Source organism: Oxyura jamaicensis, chromosome 20 (genome assembly GCF_011077185.1).
Source record: "Oxyura jamaicensis isolate SHBP4307 breed ruddy duck chromosome 20, BPBGC_Ojam_1.0, whole genome shotgun sequence".
Lineage (NCBI taxonomy): Eukaryota > Metazoa > Chordata > Aves > Anseriformes > Anatidae > Oxyura > Oxyura jamaicensis.
Window position 1 is genome coordinate 1,892,119 of NC_048912.1, and position 22,912 is coordinate 1,915,030.

A 22,912-nucleotide genomic window follows, 5' to 3' on the forward strand; every position below is an offset into this window, starting at 1 on the left:
AGCCAAAAAGGAAAAAAACAGCAGCAACAAGCAGAGCTCAGAGAAAATGAATCACAGAACTCCATGATTTTCTTTTTGCATCCATACTGTCATTGGAGAACATGCCAGAGATCTGCTACAGGGAAAGTACTGGAGCATCTGTCGTAGCGTGAGTATCAGCAGATTAGTTATAAAACAAAGTTATAAAACAAAGCTGATAGGTGTGCAGTAACAACAAAAAAAAGGCTCAAAAACTCAGAGTGAAAAGGAATTCCAGGGTAAAATAGTGTGAATAGTAGCTTAACTATTTCTTGCTTACAACTCCTTTATTCCCAGAAGGCTCAAATGCAGCATGAGATCAGTTCTTTGAGGGAGTGCAGAGGAGGTCAAGGGACTTGTTCATCAAGCCTGTATGGTGTTCCGTACAGTGTTCACCACGAACAAACTGGTAGGAACTGGTATTACAAAGACAAAGCACAGAACCAGTGAGCTAAGTGTGAACAACTGCAGCGGGGAAGAGGCAACAGAGCTTTTATAGCATGGAGTCATGTCTCACACATGTGAGTTCTTCGGAGGAATTAGCTCCACACCCTTTATCCACATGCTTGCTGGTTGATATAATTTCCTTGGATTTCCAAAAGACAGTTTGTAAAGTTCCTCTGCCAAGAGGTCTTTAAAGAAACCCATCTGACATGGGACAAACAGGAGCCAACACACAGACACAGGGGAGGGAGCCAGGAGCAACTGTTAAGTTTTCCATGTGCAAGTTGTTCATCAGAACTCCCCAGAAATGTGTGTTGTTCCTCCAAGCATTCATCTTTCCCCCTCCCCAGCTCATTAATTTGTTGATGATACAAAATTACCAAATACAACTACACAGTTCAGGGTTATAAGGAGGATGGTGAGCGAGAAGTACTGCATATGACATTAGCCTGAGGGCACTACCCAATGACATAGAATTAAAAGGCATCGAGCTCATATTTGGAGGTCACTTCCAGAGGCTGCCATGAAAACGAACCCACCAGAAGGGCACCCCAAACCTGCCAGGGCAGACACGCCAGGCACAAGGCCTACAAGGGCCAGAGCCCAAGGACGCCTCCTGTTGGAGCTCTGAGCACCCACGGCAGCTCCACATAGCCTGGCGCCACCCTGAGTCGAGAGAACAGCAATTAGCAGAGAAACGCAGATGACAGCATCACAAACGACGGGGAGAAGTGGGAAGCGCCCCCAAATAAACACATACCTCTGGGAAAGGACATGAAAGATGAGGAACCTTTGCACCACAATGACTAATACACAAAAATTGCCCAGCCAAAAAGCTCTTTTCATTTTCATGTGAGCTCAACTTCCAGTCCGAGACTTTGAAACAGCCAAAACAAAACTCAGGACCATTCTTTCCTCTTTATTCACAAATCACTTAGTATGAGGAGAGGGCGCCTGGGGAAAGGTAGAATTATGTTTTCCTTTTTCTTCTTTTTCTAAAAGAAATTCAAACATCCCAGGAGAAGAAAAGGGGAGAGGAGTGGGCAGGGATCCAGGGAAAAAAGGATTTTTGAGATTCATATGAAAAGCACTCAGGTAGCATGAACACAACAGTGAAAATCAAAACTTTTTTAAAAAAAGTATAACTGGAACCCTCTTGACTTAATTTATATATAAAAAAATCTTCTGCCTTCCTTCTTCTGCTCTTTCAGTTATTTATTCACTTCTGTTCTGAAGGCATTTGCTTTGTTTTTTCCCACTTCTTCCATTCTTCTGGTGCTAGTGTGTCCTGGAAAGGAAAATCCAAACAATTAACTCTTCCATGCAACAAAGTACTTCCTCGAACAGTAAAAGTGTCCCCAGAACCCTCATTCTCTCTCAAAGGAAGCTTATCTGACAGGAGAGCAATAAAACCAGTACTGCAACGTAACTGAGGAATGAACTCAAGTAGCATGGAAATGTTCAGACAAAATGAAGGTCTGGTAGAAAAGGGATGAATGAACCTTATGAAACAGAAAACCGGACAAAAAAACAGGGCTGAATGCAAAGCCTGCAGCTACTCCACCACTCTTCCACTTTAAACAGGGCCAATTTATCCAATTGGAATCAGTTGGTCCATGTAAACAGAGAGGAAAGATCTCCAACAAAGCTGGCACAGCAGCTCCATCTTTCTGGGGTCCTTTTCTCTCCCAAGATGCCAGATCCAAGCATAGCTGGGTGCACTTCACAGCTCAGTCCCCAGGTGTTGGTACCAATACAGCCTTTAATGACATATCTGGGGCTTCAGAAAACCCAGCAATAAGGAAAAATGCTTGTGATTGCACTTATGGATTAGGAAAACCTAACATAGGGACCATGGATATTAAGTTATTCTTGAGATCTTCCAGGATTATACTCACAGCCTACAGGGAATTCGGGAGATAAAATACCCAGCTGAGAAGCAAAAAGCTAGCGAGCTGTGGAGAACACATTCCTGGGTACTTGGCAAGTGACCACTAAAGCTGAAAACCACTGGCTGAAAGTTTTGGTAAGAAGTGAAGCATCCAGCAACCAGCACAGCACCAGCAAACAGCCAGGCTACAGTCAGCACTGCTCCACCAGAACAAGTGACAGCCGCCTCCAGTTCCTCTCCGGTTACTTGTCAGAGCTTGTGCTGTGCCAACATCCCTCCAGCAGCCCAGGGAGGGACGAGGTAGCACCAGGGTGTTTTTCCTAAGGAACACAATGCCAAGTTCTCCATGGGTGATTTTTCAGATAGCACGGGGGATGGTTTCAGATGTGCAAACAGAAGCTCAGAGCACAGCACACATGGTTTCTGAGACGCAGCCACCCACGCTGGTTTGTCTTGCACCGCAGAACTGAGCTCTGCTGAGCACACCGCATGTGTGCCTGGAGCACTGGCTATGAACATGAGACAAAGCAGATGCTCATGAGACGTACCAGTGCTGCACATTCTTCAGCAATTTCAGTCCCATCGCAGGACTAGTCCCAGATGCTTTCTCCCCTATACTTTATAAAATAACATGCTGCTAAGAAATGAAGCCACACACAGAACTGGTAACGCACAGGGTAGCCGGTAGTCCTGCCTCCCACATCACTGTGGACATAGCAAACTGGGACCTTACCTGCTCAGAATCAAAGGAAATGATGGGCTTTACACCAGCAAATGATAATGGAGACCTAGCAGATGATTGTTTTCAGTCAGGGGGAGCTTGCTGCTGCTGACTGTGCCATCATGACCGGTTCAGTCTAAAACAAGGGTAAACCCTGGGTAAGGTCATGTTCTCAGCTGAATGAGGTGGTGCTGACCTGGTTTCTGCTGCACACAGAGCTCTTGTCAATCCAAACAAGGACATAATTCAGTTCCACCAACAGTAAAGAGTGTCTAGCACCCGAATAACCAGAATACTGCAGATGGGGATAGGGAATACCACCAGCAGAATGGGACACAGCATCTTTATTATGTTCTCCTCTAGCTAACGCTGCTAATTATTTACAGGAACAATATTGCTTAGACTAGGTTGATTTCTACACCTCAGACAGCGTATTAACGTGTGCGCATATCACCGCACAGACTCAAGATGATTAAGGAATCACAAGAAGGCAATTTAGTCTCAGAGGACACGTACTGCTAGTATGCAAACCCAGCTGTAGCCAAGGACACCCAAGGACTGATTTAAAGCCAAGTAAACAACGTTGGAAGGAAGCAGCTTCAGCTCATATCTTTTTGTGCAAGAAGTGAGGGATGAAGAGAAATGAAGCAGGCAGCAAGCCCAAGAAAGGCAAATTCCAAAAAGACCCTTACTTCTAGAAGAGCTGGTCACTAGCAAAACCCCCTTTTATCGCAGCGTTCTATACTTTGCCAACCTACTGCTCTGCTCTGCAGCGATCCTGCCAAAAGGAGAGAGGAAGAAAGGTTCAGAGAAGATAGGAAAGAGGAAAGCAGCCCTGCTCCAGGAACCAGAGCCAACGACAGAAATGCAAAAAGCAAAACCAGGCCTTCTGGTAACTTCTGTAAATTCTGTAAAAACATGGTTTAAATACAGTTCCCCTCCAGCCCCTACCAGCGCTCTCCATAGCGCAACAGCAGCTTTGCCTCAAAGTGCAATCTAGTTAATTACCAGTGCACTTCAACATCTGAGACGGACTAGCTGCATGTTAACAAAAAGATACATCTTTTTGAACTTTAAAGTCATGTACAAAGGGTTTAACTTTAGCCTGAGGCAGAAGTTTTACTTTCAAATTTGCCATTGTAGTTGCAGCTTCATGTCATTTACAGTGAGAAAGCACACAGACACCCCCTGCAGTGTTTTGAAGCAGGAACCAACCATCTGCATTTCTGTGCTAGCAGAAGCCCTGGTTGAGCTAAGACACTTAGGAGTAAGGCTTGTTGTGTTCCTCTCTCCCCACATCTGTACACTAGGAAACCCGTTGTTAATAATGATTTATCATTACTCTTTAAATTAAAAATGAATCATTATTGAAGTGACATAACATAGCCCTTTTAGCAACAAACTCCTGGCAGGAACTGTTATGCTAACAAAGTAAAGTACCGCACCAGAGACGGCTGGGCATCCAAGGGAGCGAGTCTGAGGAAGCTGAAAGAGCAGCGTGGCAAGGGTTGATTACAATAATTGTGCCCCCTGCTATACCCATGCAAATAGAAATGTTTTAAAGGCAACAAATCCCTGTGAAACCCCTGAAAATTACACTCTTCTGTGTTTGTGAGGTTTTGTTGTTGCTGTTTTATTTTTTACAGTTTGTCCTCATTTTAATGGTGTGATCAAAAACGTGAGAACCCAGGGACATTTATGCAAATAGGCATGCAAGGATAAACTTCTAATGGCTCAAAAAGGGGAATTCAAAAAAAAGCACAGGTCTGATGGTAAAGCAGATCATGAGATCATCTTCAAAGCCAAACTCTATATTTGCAGAGTACAAAAGGGCTAAAATTGAAATCTCATGTGGAGACTCCATGGCAAAGTGGCAGTAGTGAAGGAGGGGTAAATGTCTGGCTTCTGATTGATGCATGGTATTGGAAGCTTGGGTCAGCAAACAGCCTGCAGGCTGCCTAAGCCATGGCACGCACACGAGACCCTGGGGCATGGGACATGAACGTGAAGAATCAGTCCTATGCCAGTACAGAAAGTAAAGGTGAGGTATGTACCCATGCAGAAACCATGCCCATAGGGGGCAAGGCACTGCTGTGCCATGCTTGAGGCACCCACCCGGGTGTTCGGGGCGCAATCCAGTGCTGCTGAGCTGTTGTAGCACAGGTCCAAAACCAGCACTGCAGTCAGGTTTGACAGCCCTGTCTCAGCAGCACAGTCTAGGAACAAAACCACACTGGCCCTGCTATACAGCTTATAGCTGGAGAGAAAACTTGCTCAGGGCTGGCCTGTGTTTCACAATGCCTGATACAGACACCTCGGTGTATTTATTACAGAATCATAGAATAGTTTGAGTTGGAACACACCTGCAGAGATCTGGCTCAAGTGCCAGCTCAAATCAGAGCTAACTTTGAGGTCAGAGCAGAGTACTCAAGGTGATATCCAGCCAAGTTCTGAACATCTCCAGAGAAATAAAGGTTTCACAACCTCTTTGAATCCTCCTTTACAATGCCTGACCACCTTCATTGAATTTTGTGTCCCTAACATTTATGAGAATTTTCCCCGTTGTTGCTTGTGTGTATTTGCCTTTTGTTTGTGGCCGCACTCTTTCAAAAAGCAGCTGCTCCTTTTTTTCGCTGCAATCCTTCTTTGGGTAGAAGACAGCAGTAAGACAACCCCACCTCATAGTCTTCCTCTTAAGACTTATCCCACAAGCACAGCTGCATAGGAGTTCGGCCTCTTCCGTGTTCATAGCAGCTCTCATTATCTAATATTACAAAATGTTGATATACCACATAGTAAAGCCATTTCATCAGGGTATGTATATGCCAGAAGTGGGTCTCCCCATGCCAAGATGCACGTGCTTCCACTCATTTTCTCTATGTGCCTGACCACTTCAGCAAGCGGCCACATGGCCTATTCTCACCTCAGTGACAGTGCCTCATCACCCTAGTTCAGGCACTTAATCTGAAAACAGGCATGAGAGAGGGAAAGAACAGACCCCCCTCCCAAGATTTAAGAACTGAAAGCAACATTCATCACTGTATCAGTTACTGACATACGATAGCATCGATGCGATGTCCTCCCTGACATCTTCAAAAGCTGCTCCCACCAAGGCATCCGTGCCTGGCTTACCGTTTTACTGCTTTATGAGCCAGCATCCTATTGCCTGCCAGGAACGTGACACCACCCAAAATGGCCAAGTACTTCAGAGTCTGGAACATGTTGAGCTGAGTCCAGTAGACATACATGAGTCCCAACATTGCTGTGAAAAAAGACAGCCCACAGTTCAAACCATACTTCAAAGACAGACCATTAGCTATTCCCAGAACAATTGTTATGTTGTACTGCCAGGCCTAAGCACTTGGTTTCTAACTCATTTCTGAATCTCCAAAACGACAGATTTAAAGACTATACATCATTCCCAAGGGAAGAAGACATCTGGGCCCTCATCTTGTAGAAAAATGTGACGGATAGCATGCAACCAATCCTCCTGTGACATAATTATGGAGGTATTACAGACTTTGAAGGCTATTAAAAAGAGGAGGATATTCTGGATTTCAGAGGATATTAACCTTTACTCACTCTTAAGAGCTTTATAAAACCTCCAAGGAAACTGGTTTGGATTAAGCAACGTGCTATCATACAGGAAACAGTAGACCCAACGTTCTCCCAATCTCCTGTGTTTCTGAGAGTCTACTAAGGCTGTAAATAACTATGCAGTCAAAGGTGTGATAATAGTGATGACAAAGCCCTGTCCAACTGAAGAACAAGATTTTCACAGGAAGAGCTTTAAGGAAAAGATGTAGATGGTAGCCCTGCATGTTTCAGTCCCCACAGAAACTCCCTGCTTACAGAGGACAAACATACAATAATGAAAGCGTGACCTCTGGAAATAAGAAGTTCTATCAAGTACAGATAAATGGTGTGTGAGAGGAGCCTAGATAATGACTGCTGTTATAAGCTGACGGCCAAAACAGGTTTATCACCATATTAACAATCATGAAAAGCAGGAAGGCAGATGAAAACAAGAGAACAAATGTTATGCTATTATGTCATTATAGTTAATAGCCTGCAAGCCCATTTACCACCAGGGCTCTCGTCTGTAACTCCCAGGTGAGAAGGTCAAACAAAGCAGAAAGCCTCTGACACTTACCAGCATGTCCCATGTGAAAAACAATGGTGCTGGGAGCAAAGCTGAAGTTGGAGATGTTGGCCCCAATCTTTATCCACTAAAAAGAAAAGAAACAAAACCTGAATAAAAAAAAGGTCTTGTAAACACAAGCTTTTATTTTAAACTTAAAGGAAACAGAGTTGAAAGATACTTAAGTTCTTCAATGAACACAGTGTATTCTCTACAGAAGCACATTGTCTTCTAGTACAGAGGACAGAATAGTAATTTTGTCAAAGACAGCGCTGTTGAGCTCCTTTAGCGGAAATTTCTCCTACTGCTTTTGAGTCCCCAAAGGCAGTTCCTCAATTATCTTAAAGTAAAGAGAGGATATTGCTTGAAATCTACATTTTCCTGAAAAATATTTCTATTTATTTCCAGCTGAATTATTTTAAAAGGATGAAATAGGTAACAATCAGTTACGTAGTTCTGGACTGAGCAGAAGACCAATTACAGATACACGATATTTACTCACAAAAACAATCTCAGTTTTTAGAATACAGAAGAGAAAGGCATGAAGGATGGAAACCAGGAGCAATGAAATTTCTCAGAGTGGTTTCTCATCCACAAGTATATTGCAAACTCCAGAGACCAATGGACACAACTTTCTGAAAGTCAACCTCCAGCAAGAACAGCTAATGAGAAATTACTGCAAAGCAAGTAAGGGATCAGTTTCACCTTCTAAATAAGGTAATTTAACTTGACTAGATGAGATTTTTCTTTCACATTAAGTTCAGAACACTGAGCTGATGCTACAGTTGAACTAGTGTTAGACATTTCAACTCCTGATACACAAACACCAAGTCAGTCCATAAATGGGAATCAGTCTGATGGGATTAAGTAACACAGATTTTGTGATGGCTATATTGAGTGCAAAGCACAATCACTGCTTTTCTCCTGCAGAAGTCTAATGTTGTGACTTAATCCGTCCACTGTTATTCTACATCACTAGCAGAACCACACTGAAGAACTCCCACTTTTACTTAGCCGCAGTGTTTTTCTGCTTTGACCATAAACTCAAAAAAAGAGACACAAAGAGACCAACACTTTGCACTGACCTTTGCTAGCTACAACTGCAGCAATGCCATGCTAACTATAACTAACCAAGAGTTTTAACACAAAGCTTAGCCGGTCCACCTCGAAGTGACTTTGGACTGGATGGAAAAAATTGTCATTCTGTGGCCCAGTTCACTCACCAGAATGAGCAGCAAGAGCAGTGGTGAGAGAATCAATGCCGTGAACGTGTTAGATACCACAGTGGGAGGCCTCTTCTCAGGTTCCCTGAAGAGGTGCTGCAAACAAACAAACCCAGCTCGTAAGAAAGTATTGCAACAGAACAGCTTCTCAGCTCCGCAGAGGAGCGGCTTCAGCCCTGCTGCTGTTCCTAGGCATTCCTCCAGGTGAAGAGCATGCCTCTTTAAAGCAGCACCTATTCCAGTCTCTGCACGTTTGACCTCTTGCTCAGTTAACTTTCACTTGCACTCACAGAAGCACTGCTTAGCTTGCCATCAGCACAGATGGCTAGAATGATGCAAGAGAAATCTCCAAAAGCAGAGAGCATTCTGTGGTGCCTACCTGGTCACATTTTCTTGTTTGAGTCTTCTCATTGACACCAGTTGCTCTTTTACAGGTAGGACACTGCCTATTTATTCATGCTGCAGGGGACTGCAATTGATTTCTTCCCATTAAGCAGTACATTTGGTGTTACTTTAATTACACTACTTGCACAGTTAATATTTCTATGAGAGATTACCTACCAAAAAATTTATGGTAAGAGTAAAGACTAGATAAGCAAAAATAAGACTAGGCCCCCACCTACGGAGCATGATTTTGGTTTTGGTTGTACCTGGATTTCAGGTTTGGGAACAAAGAGGTTCTTGGACTGGACTGTGGATGGTGCATCCTCCTCTGGGAATTTGATCACAACGTCAGCCTGAAATGAAATCAAACAACTTCATGAACTTTAGCTGTAATGTACTAAAAGGTTTATTACATTACTGTGACCAATTTGCTTATCGTACCAATCAGACTGACAGATTTTTTTAGAGGAATCTAAATAAAGCCTCCACATCTTAAAAGAAACTTCTGCTAAACAGAAGCAGTAATGCCCTTTATTCATCACTAAAAGTTGGACTTATTTCCAGCACAGCGAGCACAGAAAAGCTAAACCTTGAAGTGTTTGCTGTGAACTTACAATTGAACCCATGCACACACTGAAGTTTCTATTTCACCCTGTGATGAAATAAACATTTCAATCCCACTTTGATGTTTACATGGAGTTTGAAAATTAGAAATGCACAGCAAACCTCAGAACCCATCAACAGCCAAATAGTTTCTGCTTCACTACGAGGAAAAAAAAAAAGAGTTTTTTTCTTCCAAGCCTGTACACCACCCTCCTGCTAGACCGTCAATACTCTCAGAACCACGTCACCACACTTCCAGCTACATACCACATTCCACAGGATTGGATTTTCCAGAGTGGCATCTCCAATTATCAAGTACAGAGTATAGGTACCAGAGGCAGAATCAAACTCAGTCTTTCTTTCAGAGGTATCCAGCTCAAATTTGTATACATTCTTGCTATCTGGTTCTGCAACAAACACTACCTCCTGGCCAGTCTTCTGGTTGTGAAGTCGGACAAAAGTCTGAAAGGAAAGATTGTAAAATTGCTGGAATGTCTCATGATGTTTATAAATGTGTTTATAAATGGCACTGAAATGAGAGATTTACCCCCAAACAAAAAGCACAACATTAACAAAAGTTAGAAAATAAATGGAGAGGCCAGCTCTCTAGACCCCTGCAGAGCCAGCAATGCACAATGCCTCTTCAAGTAACCACATTAACACAGAACCAACACTGTCCAGAGGCCCACGTGGGGTACAGGGCAATATATTGCATGCTACTGGAGAGGGTATGTGCAACAACACACAACAGGGATGTACGCATTTTATTTTTTATACATGAATGAGCCAAATCCACTTCCCTCCCACCAAGATCAGTGTTTTTTCCACAGTCCATGTCAGAAACCTAAGGCTTCTCAAAACCTACCAAACCTTTTCTAAAGCAACTGTCACCTTGGATGCTTCAAGATGGGACGTTTTGGTGACACAGTAATGACAGGAATCTGTCCTTACCTGGTGAGGGATGAGTTCAGCTCCACTGTTCACGTCTATCAGCTGAAAGGATAGAGCAAAATTCTGATGGCTGTCAGCAGTGAACGAGCCCTTGGCTTTGGCTGGGTAAGCTACCCTAGGAAACAGAAAACAAAGAGCTGAGGTGATCTTCCAAATGAAGGCCTGGCATTCAGAGAAACTGAGGCAAGCAAACCTGACTAACAGCACTGCTATCTAATCAAGTGATCTATTTTAACAATAAGGTGACCTAATTCTTTCTGTTCCCCCATAATTTAAGAAAAAGGAGGAACAAAATTCTTCATTTTTTTGCAAGCTACGTACATTTTCATATAAAACATTAGTTCATTGCAGGTTTTGGAGGAACAAAAAGAACAAGGCTTTGCTAATACTACACTCCACCTTTCATTAGGCAAGGCTCTGCTATGAAAAGGTGTGATGGCAGCGTAACAATCAGACTTCAGCTCAGAAAGGCTGTATCAATACACAGGGATGGACCTCAGAGAAGCAATGCAAATGAAGTTAAATTAAAAGCATTTCCTGTTAATTGATGTTAGTTAAAGAGCAACTGAGAATTCAGGCACACAGGCCATGATAGAGCTGTAACCTCAAAACACAGCATACATATTGCATTAGATCCTCTCTATTATAGCTCAACAATAACAGAAACATTAAAATAAATGTTTACAACTCACTTTTGCTACAGAGAGGTACCAACAAAGGAACAGCAGACTAAGGTCACCTGTTTTCTGTTAGAAATTATTTCAGTAATAAGGAAAACCACCTATAAGAAACAAATGTATTCTCCCAAAGAACTCACAGGTGTAAGAGAAACAGCGTTAGTGTGATTTTGTTGGCATTCCCATACAAGATCCGTCAAATAGGTAAAGCTCTGAAGACCTCTAGTCTAGAACCTGAGCTGCCCCTTAAAGGATCACAGAGTGAGTCATTTTACCTGGTTGTTTTTGGTGCAATGCTCTGATCTTTATCCACAGTAGAAAGATCTACATTAGTAATCCCAACTTCTGTGGAAACTTTTACTTTCAGCTGCAACAAAACACAGCAGAAAGTTACTGGGAGCACTCCCACATACACTAACGATGGTCACGTTCACTTCAGAAACTTTTGTTCTTCTGTCCCCTTCCCACAGAGAATCTTCCTCTACACCAAGACAGAACCTAGCCTGAACAAGCGTGTCTACACCAATTGCCCTTCTGGCAAAGCTCCTGCATCAGTTACTAGCCCCAAACCAAGCCCTTCCCTGCACTAGCAGCTGCCTCTGAACAGGCCAATCCCTCAGTCGCGCTGGAGTTAGCTCCCCTTTGCAGAACTGTTTTTAATGAAACAGTCCAGATATCCAGATCCAACTAGTTTTCCTTTTACATGAGTAGAAGCTAGCTATTAAGTATGACCTCGTATAAAACACAACTTCAAACTGCACACGCGTACGTACTTCTGTGCCCAGGACAGCAATCTGAGATGAGAAGTCTCCAGACAGCAACCAGTTATGCGTGCGTTGGCTCCTGAGCCCTAGGAGGAGGTTTCTGCTGCAGCAGACAAAAGCCAAAGCATTCCTGCAGGTCTGCACTTATTTTTTGAACTGTGCCTCTGAAGGAAGGCTTGCCATTTATCATTTAGGGCACTGCAGACATTAAGGCCCTGCCATTTATCACAGCTCCTTTGTGCTAAGTGCCGTACAAACGCCGAGCAGAGGAATGACTTCCTGCCCTCTGCCCTGTCCCAAACCACAGACCATCCAATGCAGACAGCGAACCGCAGCGGGTCTGACTGACTTCAACCCTTCTCCCAAACACAAGCAGTTACTGCAATCCATAGGATTTAATTAGCACATTTGTTCTCACAGCTTACAAACGCTCCTCTGGAGAATTACTTTCATTGCCAAGACATTTTTCAACATCTACTCCCATTTCTTACTGCAGGTTTGCTCATGTGAAGCAGCCCCACACCCCTCAACCTATATTATATTCCCACAAAACCTGCGGGAAGAATATGCGAAAACATAAAACGAACTATTCAGGTCAGACTTCAAACACAATAACCTTGAGAGCTCCTTCACAAAAAAAGTATGATTTGATATAGATGTTACTACTGAAGCTGGATCCATTGGCAGACTTTTAGGCTAACTTTAGCAAAATCGTTTTCTGTTCCAAGAGGGGAGCAAAGAAAGATGGACTAATGAAATAATCATTAAAAAAGAGTTATGTGAAGGCAACTCAGAGCTGCTGCACACAGCCCCTCCAACTACACAGTACACAAACATCCCTCAAATATTTTAATGCCAGGAAATGCAGGCTCTGCCTGGAATAATAACCCACTGGTTTAGCTCATTACTGTCAAAAACGATGGTGCATTAAGGACAATTAATGCTAATAACAGTAAGGAAAAAAAAGCAGTTCCCCCAGCAGTCCTCCCCCATAACAATGTGTCTTATTAGAAGCAGCTCACACAAAGCCACCCCGGCGTTAATGCATTCCTCCTGGTACCTCTGTGTGCCAGCAGCGGGCTGAAGCAGGACCAATCACTACCCTTTTGACACTCCTAAGTGCCATTACTACTACAATGACAACATCAATTTGATACATACAGGAAAGGTCAGCAGTTGTAAATAAGTGTCTTCCTCTCCTCTGAGAGGACTGTGTTGCAAGACTTTAAAAAGCTAATCTTTTCCTTAAATAGGCAACTGAGGGCAAAAATTAACCCGGGAACAGGCATCACTGGAGAAGAGCATTCTCAGCTGTTGACACTGCAGTGACTATGCCAGTAGTCAGAGGGCTCGCATGCTTCTCACAGTAACAAACTTGAGAAAGCAAAGCTCTCAGTGGTTTATACAAAAAGCTCTTCCTGAGAGGTGTGCTGTAACAGCTTTTGCCACCAAAAAGGGTGTATGAACACAAGAAATGAACAATTCATTTCTCCTTGCTTTGGTCTCTGTTTCTCACTACAGAAACATCACCACATACCCAGTGAGAAGCCAGAAAGACCCCCACAGCTCTTTTCTAAAGCTCTCAAATGCTTAACTTCCATGCACCAGGCAATCACTCGACAATCACTCAACTGCTAGCTAAGCTTTGAGATTTACAGGCTCAAGTTTTGAATGCTCTGAAGAACATTCTTAGTAATCATTCTTGTACAGCTACTTTAAAATATTGGCTGCTATGTGAACATTTCCACCGTTAGCCTTTGTTCATTTGCTGTCAAATTAGCAAACATCTAAGTGGTAAGTCAGTTTTGAAACTTACACAAATCTCTTTTGATGATATACTAATCTGGTTACTGGTCACAATCTCAAGTCAAAATCCAATACTTTATAGAAAACGTGATAAAAATGCCGTACAACATCCTCAGCATATGTAAGTAAGAAGCCGTTTCACCAAATACCACAGAACTGAAGTGACAAACACACCCACCTCAACTTTGTTAGCAATAAATCGGTTATCTCCATCGACACTGATAGAGAAATCGTAATATCCACTTGCAGGTTTGACGTTCATGAAGTTCAGCTCAAAGACATCTCTGTAATAAAAAGGCAAGGTATTAAGCATCCTCTAGGACACTAACAAAGCAACCTACAAGCAGGTAATATCTTGCTACCGAGATGTCTCCAAATACGCTAGATTAAGCAGGTAAACAGAAATGCGACACAAAACTAACACTACTACTAAGTACAGGGTGAAAAATATCTTCAAGTTCCCTCAAAGTCAGAACAATGTTGCAACCCCCCACTCCCAAAAGACCTATGCAACAAATTCAGCATCACTACAGCACATGCTGTCACCTGCGGCCAACAAAAGGCAACTACAGCATTTTGAGTCTTCCATCACACAGGCATTTTTCTGGTGGGAGAGCATAGGAAGCAAGTCCAACACTGTTTAAATAACAGCTGTTTGCTTTACAAAGCCAAAAATAAGATAAAACTCTTACCCTGACAGAACGAATGGTGTCTGTTGAAGGACAGTGGCTTTGGTAGATGCAGACTTGGCATAGTCTAGCTTTACAGAAGCTTGAGAAAGTGGCTGGGACATAACATTGGTCACTTGAAGCTACAAAAACAAAAGAGGAATTTCTGGGAAACCCATTGTCTTAGGAGGGATGTAGAAGCACAGACAACTTTCTACCCCTTCTGTATTATATACCCAGAGTTCTCTCCTGCCCAGAATCCTTGACTGACCTAATTCTTTTTAGCACAATGGGGAAAGGTGAAGTTTGTAGAAGAGCTGACTACTACACGGTGCCCTGTCAAGGCAGAGTCTAAGTCCTGGGTAAGCAGATTTCTAATAATTATTTAATATAAAAGCACTAACCCCAACCTAATGAAAGGAAGCGTGTCATGGAACCTAAAACGAAAGGCATCACCTTATGCATTCAGTTCACCCAGACCTACAAGACTACAGAGTAAGCCAAGAGGTGAATTAAGATTTTAGGGTACGGACTTACCTTGAGCACAGGCTGATGGTGAGACACAGCTGCGGACCCATCAGGGACAATAATGACAGGCAAGTGGTAGCGGTTGCGGGATAAAGCACCCGTGGCACAAGCAATACTGAAAGCCTCTGAGAGGGTCTCAAAATTTTTCTTGCTAAAAATCGCATTCATCAACTGGATAATTTGATCCTGAAAAAGAAAGGCAAACTACACATTAGCACCAGCAGCTTACCACAACGCTGCATAACAGTATGGTGGTATTAACAAAAACATCAGACTGTTTAATTTCCCCCATTTGCTTTAAAAATAACTCGACTTATGAGGTAACCCAAAATTAGCTACCTTTCACATTAGCATCTTATTCTTGGCTGGGAGGTTCCAACCACAATTACCGTAATCGTGCTAAAATAGGATTTGGATCTACCTCTTCAAACTATGCGTTTAAGGGAAGGTGCCTTCAGCTCAATGATCCACACTGTGTGCAGCTGCAAAAAGACAGCTTGGCTCCAGGAGCAGGATGTAAACTGCCTTCTTACTGTGAAGGACGAGGCTGCATGTCCTGGCTACCAGCCAAAGCGGGAAGGCCACGGAGAGGCGATGCCAAGCATCCTCACGACTCTGGAAGCAGCCAGTCTAGGCCCTCAAAGGCTTAGCCCCTTGGGCATAGCAGCATCTTCAGGCTAAGAGGCTTAACTGTAAAGCAGTGCCACTAGGAACGCAGAGCCAGCTCTGGGACACGCCTAAACTATTTTCTTCTCTTGGAAGTAGGAACGAGACAGAGTTCCCCAGCTGGCTTTCCTACCTGACCTTCTGGGGTTAGTGCACCAGCACCACACTGAGCAGACTGCACCATCTGATACAGATTATTCCAGTACTCCCTGCTAGTCAGGAAAACAGAGGATTTCACTACCTGTACTTTGATCCAAAAAAGGACTGTGGGCTAAATCTAACCAGAAACGAGAATAATCAAAGACAACCCCAAATAAAGCAATGGGCTTGCTATTTAGTAACTTGCAGACGATGTACCCTTCTAAATGAAACCCACAGCATCTCAGATGTTCAACCTCATGCTTGTACATTAGTGCTCATTAATGCATCATGTGATTATAGAAAGCATCCCGACAGAACTCCTGCACAGTACAAACTGTTTTTCCTTTATCCAAAGTGCATGGCATAGCTCTAGACCTTAACCAGCAACTTACACATTTAATTTGTAAAAATTAAAAAGCTATTTTTCCATATAGTTCATTTGTTATTTTTTAAAGAGAACTTTGTTGTTTTCAGGAGGCATCTTTGCCATTCACAGGAGATAAAGCATTAAAGCCCTGACAACAGCGCTTCTGACAGCACAATTCTGAATCAACACTAAACAATTTTCCTTAATTGGGCTTTTTCTTTTTTCCTTACATCACTTGGATGCTGACAGTTAGAATTGTGTGTAGGAGAATCACCACCTCAAAAACGACATCAAAATTACTTTGCAGTTAGTTTGTTGGCAGCAGCATGGAAGGGAGCCAGGAATTAACTCAGATGTCTTACACTTGCTTCTGTTTCAACCCTGTCACTTTGCCTTGTACTGTAGGGAGATGCCGCTCTCAATCAAAAGTGCATCTACTGTGGTTAACTGTTATGGAAGAAATAACAAATGGAGAGCTTGCAATAGTGATTTTAAGCTTAATCAAGCTCTAAAGGAATTTTCAAACGATCTTTCATTGTAGTACAGTAACAAGCTTATGTGCCTGAATTCCTGGAGGAGTGCAGTACTAATGTTGTCTCCCTTTTGGATACTCCTGACTAGGGGGTCTGTATCTCCTCACAGGTAAATAACACTTGCAAACCACTTTGAAATGCTGTAAAGTGCTAGGCAAGTGCCAAATACCAGAACAAACTCTGAAACAAGATTTTTTTTTCCAGCAGCTTGTCTCAATAAATAAAGAAAAACTGGGCCTCGCTTGCAATTTCCTTCTGTACATTTAAAAAAAAACAAATTCAGCATGTGATCTTGAAGGTGGAATTTCCTCCTACATCCTGTTATTTAACATTCACTCTGAGATCTCCTTTTTCACTGAGCATGTTCATTTTTCCAGTAGGAATTCCACCTAGTCAGACTGGCCTCTTGCGCTGCACCATGACGACCAGGTAGCTTTCTGTAAGTTACGCTGTGCAAGACAGGAAAAGGCAGATCCAGACCTCCTTCATTGCTGGCTCTGTACCCACGTGGTCGGACAGCTTATAGGCAGCAGCAACAAACAGTGCAGTAGCCTCAATTCCTTCTTCAAATTGCAGATACACTCCACCCAAGTCATCCAGGCGAGCAACAAGATCCTGACAGAAAGAATACATTCTATTTAGATTGCACTCTAGTAGATCCATGGAAGGTAACTCTACAGTCTGACCTCTAGTCAGGAGTATTGGTACAGGATTCACTGAATTATTTTCTACATAATTTAGAAATAGGATTAAAGATACCTTCAGTCTTTACTGGATTTAATTCTATTTACATCAGTGGACTTTGTGTCACAGTCTACTGTGAAACAGTTGAATTCCACGAGAAGTATCTGCTTGAAGGGAAGAGCCAAGCCAACCCACCTGATGCAGACAAGGAATTAACCAGATTGTTTTTTCATTGTGTTTCCTATTAGTATCACAGACATCTAGCAAATAATCCTGAATAATTAGCGACCATAGCGCATTCCTACCTCTATCTCTTCAACAATGGCACTTAAATCTGCCTGCTGGGACAAGTAAGATGCTGTTTCTAAAGCCTGGATGGTTCTGAAACAACAAAAACCAAAAACAAGTGTATGAATTTTGTTTATTAAAAGCCAAACATCCTTCAAAGCACTTACAGTTTCTATTCCAAATGAGGCGTAAAGCAGCCACTACTGCATTTAGTTGACTCTAGGCAATGAATCTGAAGGTATTTAGTGGAAACTTAGAACTCATTAGAGAAGACTACTTTAGTTGTCTCAGCTTTGCAATAAACTCAGATTTGAATGCAGAGAAGGAACCAAATTTTATCTCTGCATCGCGCAGATCCCCAAACACGCTACTGAAGCTTCTAGGAATCTGGACTTTTTGCCTAGAAAATAAGCCTTTAAAAGTTTCCCTTTCTTTCTTAGCTTTAAAGAAAAGCTCTATTCTTTCCTTTCACCGTAAAAGTTACTTAACCAATTCTTTGGTGATTAGTGCCAAGATTCCTTCTGCTTACTGGCACGTTTTCCACCTCACAGCACACGCATCCCAGCCTATAAACAAAAGGTCTGAGGAACAGCATCCAGCATACCACAAGCCGGAATGACGCAGGACTACGGCTGGATTTTAAGTCAAAGATTTGTTGTGAATCTTTTTAAAAGAAGAGGCTTCTTTGGCATGCATCCTCTTTATTGACCATTATTCTTGAACCAAACTGAATAGGTAAGCTCATTTGCAAAAATCACAGAGGGACAGATCAGAAACATTTTCCACATTCTCCCAGAGGGATGATAGTGAACTAAGCAAATATTCCAGATGAAAACACAGCACAATCTACTGGAACTACATTGCAAAACCTAAAGTGTTAAAACAACCTTTACTCTACAACCCAAATGCTAGCAGGTAAGTGCACAACAGCGAAACATTTCTGTCTCAAAGACTTACGCCAGCACGTTTTCTTCTTTGCTAAGACGAGCAGTAAGAGCACTAAGTGCTTCCTGAGAAGCTAAAGGAAGGCCAAAGCCACTCAGGGCCCCAACAGCATGGAAGATCTGGGTGATCGAAGAGTCCTCACTGACAGCTGCAAGCAGCAGCTCCCTGGTCTCATTTGAGATGGCAACCTGAGGAAGAGCACAAAGAATACACTGATTCACGCTGAAGAACACAGCTTCCCAGTCACTGCTGACTTGTTTCTGGAGCAGCACGCGTGACTGGTGAACTGTAAGCTATAGCTGGGAAAAAGCACTTTATCATTCATTACCTTTCAGTTCAATTAAGTCCCTAAGATTTGCTATCAACTCTCAATTAGCCAGGATAATCCACAATTCAGATTTATCTGGTCGCCTGCTAGTAATACTATCTGCTTTTCACCTGACAGCTGTGCAGCAGCTGATGGTACTGATGAAGAATGAGGCTTGTATAACCCACCCACAACTCAGCAGGCATGGGCTGCGTGTGTATCGTTGCAGTGTTCACTACAGGGCTTTCAACCACACGGTGCATTGTCTGTCCAGAGAAGGTGTAATGATACTGCTTTGTGAATTTATTAAAATGCACTGGCTCCTTTTTTTCTTAGCCACCGATGTTTCCATCAAGAAGGCACTGAAACATCCAAACCTCCTCTATCACCTCCCATACCTACAAGCTGGCTTCGCCCCACACAATGCCAGCTCTGCATTCACGTGCACGTCTGGACTGAACATGAGGGGTACTTGGGAAGGCAGGCAGTGGAAGGAGACAGCCTTCATTCACAACCACGGATCTTCTGACAAGCAGCTCTGTGAAGAACTACTTGTTTGAAGGAAAAATACGTGACTGTTCACAGAAGTTATTTGTTGTGCATAGACTGAAAGAGCCAGCACCATCACAGAGAAGGACAGAAGATACCTGAACTTAAAAGGGGAAACAGCTGGGGTAGGAAACAATGAGCTGCTGGATACGGGGTGTGAAATATAGCAGAGGAACGTTTTAAGAAGGTATTTACTTGTTCTGTTTCAATCATTTGGTATCAGGTATGTACAAGAAAACTTCTCTGCTAGGTCCCCACATCATTCACGACACAGAGAGGATATCATGCGGCTAAGATGCAGCACTGAAGCATGGTTTTAAACAATTTTTAGACATTAGATGTAACAAAAAAGGCTTTTTACAACTGTGCCCAGACCTGTCATTTACTGATGAGATGCTGTTCGAAACAGAAAGTTAACAAAGAAGAGAACCAGAAGTTTCTGCTCTTCAAAAAAATCTGAATGTGGCTGAGGAGCCTGCACTGGATCGGGTACTCAGAGCTGTGGTGAAGAGAGTACTTGCTTTATACCCGTTCACTTCGCCTTGTCCGGGAGTACTCCCGGACACTCTGTAAGCTATTTACCGAAGACACCAGAATACCACGTACTAAGAGAAAGTAAAACAGAAGTCATGCTTATACCCATACCAAGGTGAATGTTGACTTACTAACATCTGTCTTCAGAGGTTAGGGCCCCAAACTCACCTCGCAACCAGACAGGACGCGGATGGATTGTGCAGCATAGAAAAGGGAGTCGACACTGCTGGAGTCTACGTGAGATTTGATGAAATTACATGCAGCCTGCGAGGAAAAAGAACTTAAATTATGCAGCAGCCTTGACTTTAATGATTGACTTGATTTAAACGATCCTCTAAGACGTTTTCAGTATAAAAATGCACATCAGTGTACATGAAAAAGGCAAAAGAAATCCAAATAATATTTGTGACACAGCAGAACATATAAGCCCAGACCCTACACCACTACATGGTGCACGGTAACCAAGATGATTCCTGTTCAAAGCGACCAGTGATTTTCACAGTCTCCGCTGCAACCAGCTCAAATTTGAGTATAACATTCATCAACATACAAGACCCACGTGTATATTCCGTAGGCAAAATCTTCCAGAAACAAGCAGCTTGCTTCCCAGCTGCACATCACAAACACACACACGGTTATGGATGCAGAATACCAAAGAAGAAGGAAAGATAAACCAGGTAAGCAGCTAAACACTGAAGGCAAGCGATGAGATTACTCACCGACAAGTAGGCAGCATATTACTGACTGACTGCACGATACATGCATTGTCAACACCCCCTTCTAACCAGAAAATAACCAATAATTTAACTGCTTGTACAGAAATCGCTGGTCTTTGAGCATGGGAAGAACAGGCCTTTCAACTAGGAAAGCATTTTAATGCAGCAGTTAACCAAGGTTATATGTTCAAGCGCTACGCCTAGCTATTATTTTTTATTACTTCTACTTTTTAAACAGCCTCACCCCGTGAAGAGGTATAATGTCCAGAAAAAAAAGTCTCAGCACAAACCTTGAGAACAAAAGCAATTACTGCACACCTGCAGATGCAAGAGTGGCATTATCTTTGTCAAAACTGTGAACTATTCAACACCCCAGCCACACTGACAAAAGCTAAAGCAGCGATTGCCAGATCAGTTCACAGATAGCCAAGCACACCACGGTGTGCACGGTGGCAAACCGCAACACCTCTGGGAACCTCACAGTTCAGAACCTGAGGTGCGAATGCACAGCTCTGAGAGAAACCAAGCGGTCAGAAAACCACTACGCTAGCTCAATTTACGTGGAGAGCACAGCCCTGTGCTTACAGGTTAGGTGTGCTGGTATGAGCACACACATGCACCTACGCAGGTCAGCACCAGAGTAATTTAAGAGTATTTAAACAGGAAAGGTCTAAAAACGTGACGTTATTAGAAATAACATAATAGATGCGTATGTTATCGATACTATAGATGATAACAGCATTGCTGATACCACAGGCCATTATTTCTGGTCTGTACGCGCTCCACAGAGGAAAAACGAGAGCAGGCGAGGCGGCTGGACTAAGGGCTGGGCCCGAAAGAAGCCGCTGCGAGGGCCGAGGGCAGGGCAGGGCCCCGGCTGCCCACGGCCACACCGCCCCGCTGCCCCGTGAGCGACACCGCAGCGACCTTCCCACGGGGCCGCAAAGGGACGCCGCGACCTCCTGCAGCGCCGCGACACCACAGCGCGGCTTTTATTTCCCGCTTCGTCCACACGCAGCCCCGGAGGCGGCCGCCCCCCGCTCACCTTCTCGTCCGCCAGCCGCAGCCCCAGGCTGCCGAGGCCCACCACGGAGTGGTAGGCGGCCTGCACGTCGGCGAAGGGCCGCTCCAGCGCCGCCCGCAGCCGGGCCAGGTCGGGGGCGGTGAGGCGGTGGCTGGGGGCCAGGCCCCGGGCGGCGCCGAGGAGGAGCAGCACGAGCAGGGCCCGCGCCCCGCACGGCGCCGCCATTTTGCGGCCCTCCTCCTGCGCCGCCGCGCCGCTTCCGGCCCGGAGCGTACCACCGAGGCTGCTGGCTGGGGGAGGGGGAGGGAGGACGGGAATTGCTGCCACGGAGCCCTGCCCGCCTCAGCGGTACCGAACGGGGACGCGGTGGAGGTGCAGAACGGAGCGGAGCCGCCAGGAGCGGGTGGAGGGTGGGAGGCGGGAAGGGGGCGGGGAGGAATGGTATGGTCAGCGGTGCCCCCCCCTGCGGCGCGGAGTGGTACGGGCCGCCCGGCGGGGATGTGGGCCACGCTGATTGGCCGAGCCGCCCGCGGCCTCTGCACCGCCACGGCGCCTTAAAGGGGACGTGGTGTAAAAGCTCCATGCGCCGTGTCATGTCGTGATATGTCGTGACATGTCGTGACATTTCGTGTCACGCCGTGCCACCTCGCGCCGTACTGCGCCATTCAAAAGCCCAAGCTTGGTTCCCCTTGTGCATAAATGGCGCCTCGTGCTCGCCCGGCCCCGTGTTGGCGGCTGCCACCCGTGTGCCCAGTGCCAGCCCCGCAAGTCCGGACCCAGCCTCGTGGCGAGCGCTGCCCGTGGCCGCCCGCAGCCCCTCGCCCTGCCTCGTGCCTGCGCGGGGGCCGGAGAGCCAACGCTGCGCTCCCCAACCCACAGCACGTGCCGGGGCTGTCCGGGCAGGGTGCAGAGCGTGGGTCGTGGGAGGGGGGCTCCGGGGGGGCGTCAATGACACGGACAGGGGGATCGAGTGCACCCCGAGCAGATCTGGAGACGACCCCAAGCTGAGCGGTGCGGTTGATGTGACAGAAGGCAGGGGGGATGCCATCCAAAGGGCCCTGCAGAAGCAGGCCCACGACAGCCTAACGAGGTTCGGCGAGGCCAAGTGCAGGGTGCTGCACCGGGGTCAGGGCAACCCCAGATGGGAGCACAGGCTGGGAGCACTCGCTGAGAGCAGCCCTCGGGAAGGGCTTGGGGCTTCTGGTGGATGAAAAGCTCCACACGAGCCAGCAGCGCGTGCCTGCAGCCCAGGAGGGCAACTGCACCCTGGGCTGCATCAGCAGAGGGGTGGGCAGCAGGGGAGGGAGGGGGTCGTGCCCCTCTGCTCTGCCCTCCTGAG

General features: G+C 44.8%; 1 protein-coding gene across 3 annotated transcripts; it reads right to left on the minus strand.

Moving 5' to 3' along the window:
* Window positions 1–1,361: 1,361 nt before the first annotated feature.
* On the minus strand, window positions 1,362–21,821 carry RPN2 (ribophorin II). 3 transcript variants are annotated; one of them, XM_035343995.1, is made up of 17 exons: window positions 21,595–21,821; window positions 20,002–20,097; window positions 18,456–18,631; window positions 17,516–17,591; window positions 17,007–17,141; window positions 14,829–15,005; window positions 14,316–14,434; window positions 13,802–13,907; window positions 11,329–11,420; window positions 10,377–10,491; window positions 9,693–9,887; window positions 9,089–9,175; window positions 8,439–8,534; window positions 7,228–7,303; window positions 6,207–6,336; window positions 3,767–3,852; window positions 1,362–1,750 (listed from the first exon to the last, which is right to left on the minus strand). In XM_035343995.1, exons 1-16 carry the CDS (start codon window positions 21,796–21,798, stop codon window positions 3,801–3,803), a joined length of 1,932 nt encoding a protein of 643 aa, XP_035199886.1. In that variant the 5' UTR covers window positions 21,799–21,821; the 3' UTR covers window positions 1,362–1,750; window positions 3,767–3,800. The 3 variants fall into 3 exon arrangements, with proteins under 3 accessions (XP_035199886.1, XP_035199887.1, XP_035199888.1); XM_035343996.1 differs by lacking the exon at window positions 3,767–3,852 and having other exon boundaries at window positions 21,595–21,820; XM_035343997.1 differs by lacking the exons at window positions 1,362–1,750; window positions 3,767–3,852; window positions 6,207–6,336; window positions 7,228–7,303 and adding exons at window positions 8,064–8,149; window positions 8,314–8,315 and having other exon boundaries at window positions 8,398–8,534.
* Window positions 21,822–22,912: the final 1,091 nt, after the last annotated feature.